The sequence below is a fragment of the Tupaia chinensis genome, unplaced genomic scaffold (assembly GCF_000334495.1).
Source record: "Tupaia chinensis unplaced genomic scaffold, TupChi_1.0 Scaffold144276_1, whole genome shotgun sequence".
Lineage (NCBI taxonomy): Eukaryota > Metazoa > Chordata > Mammalia > Scandentia > Tupaiidae > Tupaia > Tupaia belangeri.
In genome coordinates, this window is record NW_006204133.1 from 1,633,802 (window position 1) to 1,636,542 (window position 2,741).

Genomic DNA, 2,741 nt, shown 5'->3' on the forward strand with positions numbered 1-2,741 from the left:
GGGGGGGGGGAGAGGTTTTTGCTATAGGGCATGTGCGCTCGCCAGAAAGACAGAGACAGAAAGAGAAAAATCACTCCTCAGGGGAGATGGCCACGCCACAATCCCTTCTCCTCCATTCTCCCCTTGGATCTTAGGCACACACGCACACGTGCCCGCCATGAGTTTAAGCCACCGGGTCCAGGACTCAAACCGCGGTCGACTACATGGGAGTCCAGTGACTTAGCCATTATGCCAACTGCTGGTCCCTGTGGGGCAAGATTTTCAAGCCACTGGATTTGGGACTCAAACTGTGGTCAGTCACATGGGAGTCCAGCACCTTAACTACATGCCACCTGTTGGCCCCTAGAATACTTTTAAATGAAAAAACAAAAAACAAAAAACTGGAAATTGAGGTGTTTTTTGTTTGTTTGTTTTAAATAAGGTTTTAGCCATAGGGCACATGTGCTTGCTAGAGCGATTCAGAGAGACAGTTAGAGGGAAAGTGAGAAATGCCCCCCAAGGGGGACAGTCACACCACAATCCCATCTCTTCTATTCTCTTTCAGGGGTTTTGGGGACGCACACACCCACATGCACCTAGCATGATTTTCAAGCTACCAGGTTCAAGACTTGAACCGAACTCAGCCATGTGGAAGTTCGGGGCCTTATCCACCACACCACATGCTATCCCTGTATCCTTTTAAAAAATTCTACTCTACAATTTGCTAGCTAACAATAACACATGATAAAACAGGACTTCAGAAAGGAAAAATATAAGCGTCAAAAAGTTTATATAAAATTAAAATAGCAACCAATAGCTTACATGCTTAAAAAAAAAAGTTTCTTCCTGATTAGTCATACCCCTTCAAAGGAGTCAGTGATAACCCTGGAAAATGAATGTGATTCCATTCATTAGTTTCCCTCTGGTATTTGTTATTTCATTAATTATTCTAGAAAACGACATATTAAAGCTTAATTATGCTCTCAGAGTAAAACTAACTTAAGATCCAATATTTTTCATGAGAAAAAAAGCTTTACTTTTTAAAAACAAGTTCATACTACATATAAAAATTACGAGCAAAATCTCAAAGGATACACATAGAGAGCAGAACCCTAAGCTGGCTCCCAGATTTCCTGCCCATATCTCTGAGAGTGTAACTATGATGAGATACTACACCCATGGTTATTTACATCACATGGTATAGAGATTTTGCAGATGTAATTGAGTTTACCGGCCAGTTTGCTTTGTGTCAATCAAATGGGGGACTATCCTGATGCCCCTGATCCAATGACATCAGCCCTGGAGTGACAGAGTTTTCTCTGCTGATGGTAAAGGAAGAAGCCAGAGATAAAGAGGGACTAGTGGGAAATTCGTTGTTGCTAGTCTGAAGATGAAGGGGCCACAGGGAAGGAACGTGGGGACCCTAAGGAGGCATGGGAGCCCTTGGCTAACGGTGGACAATGAAATGAGAACTTTAGTTCTACCACCACAAGGACTCTAACTCTGCCAACAATGTAAATGCATTTGGAAGCAGACTTTTCCCTGAGCATCTCCATGCTTCAGCCCACACGCCTTCTCTGTAGCCTGAGATACACTGAGCGAGAGTTTACTGGACTTAATGACTGACTGAACTATGTGCTAATAAGTGGGTGGTGAGGTCATTATGATGCAGCAATGGAAAACAACACAATACTGAGGAATTATCTATTACCAGGAAGGAAAAGAAAGTCAGCTGAAGATCAGAAAGATACATTTCCCAGAGTGCTTAAGGTTCACAGCTGATCTGTTAAATGCTTCTTCAGTTGAAAAAAAAACAATGCAGGGAACCAGCAGTTAGTGTAATGGCTATGTCACTGGACTCCCACGTAGACGACCGGTTCGCATCCTGAACCCGGTGGCTTAAAACTCAGGCTAGGCGCGTGTGCGTGCGTGCCCAAGATCCCAAGAGGAGAATGGAGGAGAAGGGATTGCGGCGTAGCCATCCCTCCTGGGGGGTGATTTCTTGCTTTCTGTCTCTGTCTGTCTGGTGAGCGCACATGCCCTGTAGCAAAAAAAACCTCTCCAAAAAAAAAAAAAAAAAAAAAAAACTATTGGGAAGAAGTAATAATTCTCAGGACCAAGACAAACCAAAATCTAAGAATAGATATAAAATATTAAAACTGCATTCTAATTATAGTAAAATAAAATTACCCAAAAAATTACCCATCAATAAAAATTTAGACATTTCAATGTCAAACTCAAGAGAAATCATTTACAGCAGACTTACCCTATTTTGAAAAAATGATGCATGAAAATGTGATGTTGTAGCAGATATTGATACTAAAGTAATAGTTTCTTCAGAACTAGGATTATGTAAGTAAACTTTTTCCATTTTTGGCATTCCAACTGGCCTGTGAAAAATAAAAAGAAACATGTCACAATACTTTAAGGATAATTCTAGTTGTTAAAAAAGTTAAAACATCAAAATTATTAGATACATAATATTAGATACATATCGAAATACAGTAAGTTATGAAACTGCTTTATATTAAAAATGCACTTAGTCATTTAGTAAGTGGTACATTCTGAACCAGGTGCTGAGACATAATGAACCAGGTCTCAGCCCCATGAAGTTTACAATCTAGTGAGGAAGGAGGCAGGAAACAAAAGGTCAGATTCTTTTTTTTCTTTTTTAAGAGGTTTTTGCTTTAGGGCGCTTATGCTTGCTTGCTTGAAGAGAGACAGAAACAGAGAGAGGGAAAGTGAGAAATCACCTACTGGGG

The 2,741-nt window shown here is 40.6% G+C and overlaps 1 protein-coding gene across 1 annotated transcript in view; it reads right to left on the reverse strand.

Moving 5' to 3' along the window:
• TMEM131 (transmembrane protein 131) overlaps positions 1 to 2,741 on the reverse strand; it is a gene marked incomplete at both ends in the record, with an annotated part of 163,962 nt that overhangs the window by 101,917 nt on the left and 59,304 nt on the right. Inside the window, 1 exon segment of the mRNA XM_027767558.1 lies at positions 2,246 to 2,369. Within this exon segment, the coding sequence (XP_027623359.1) occupies positions 2,246 to 2,369 (124 nt within the window).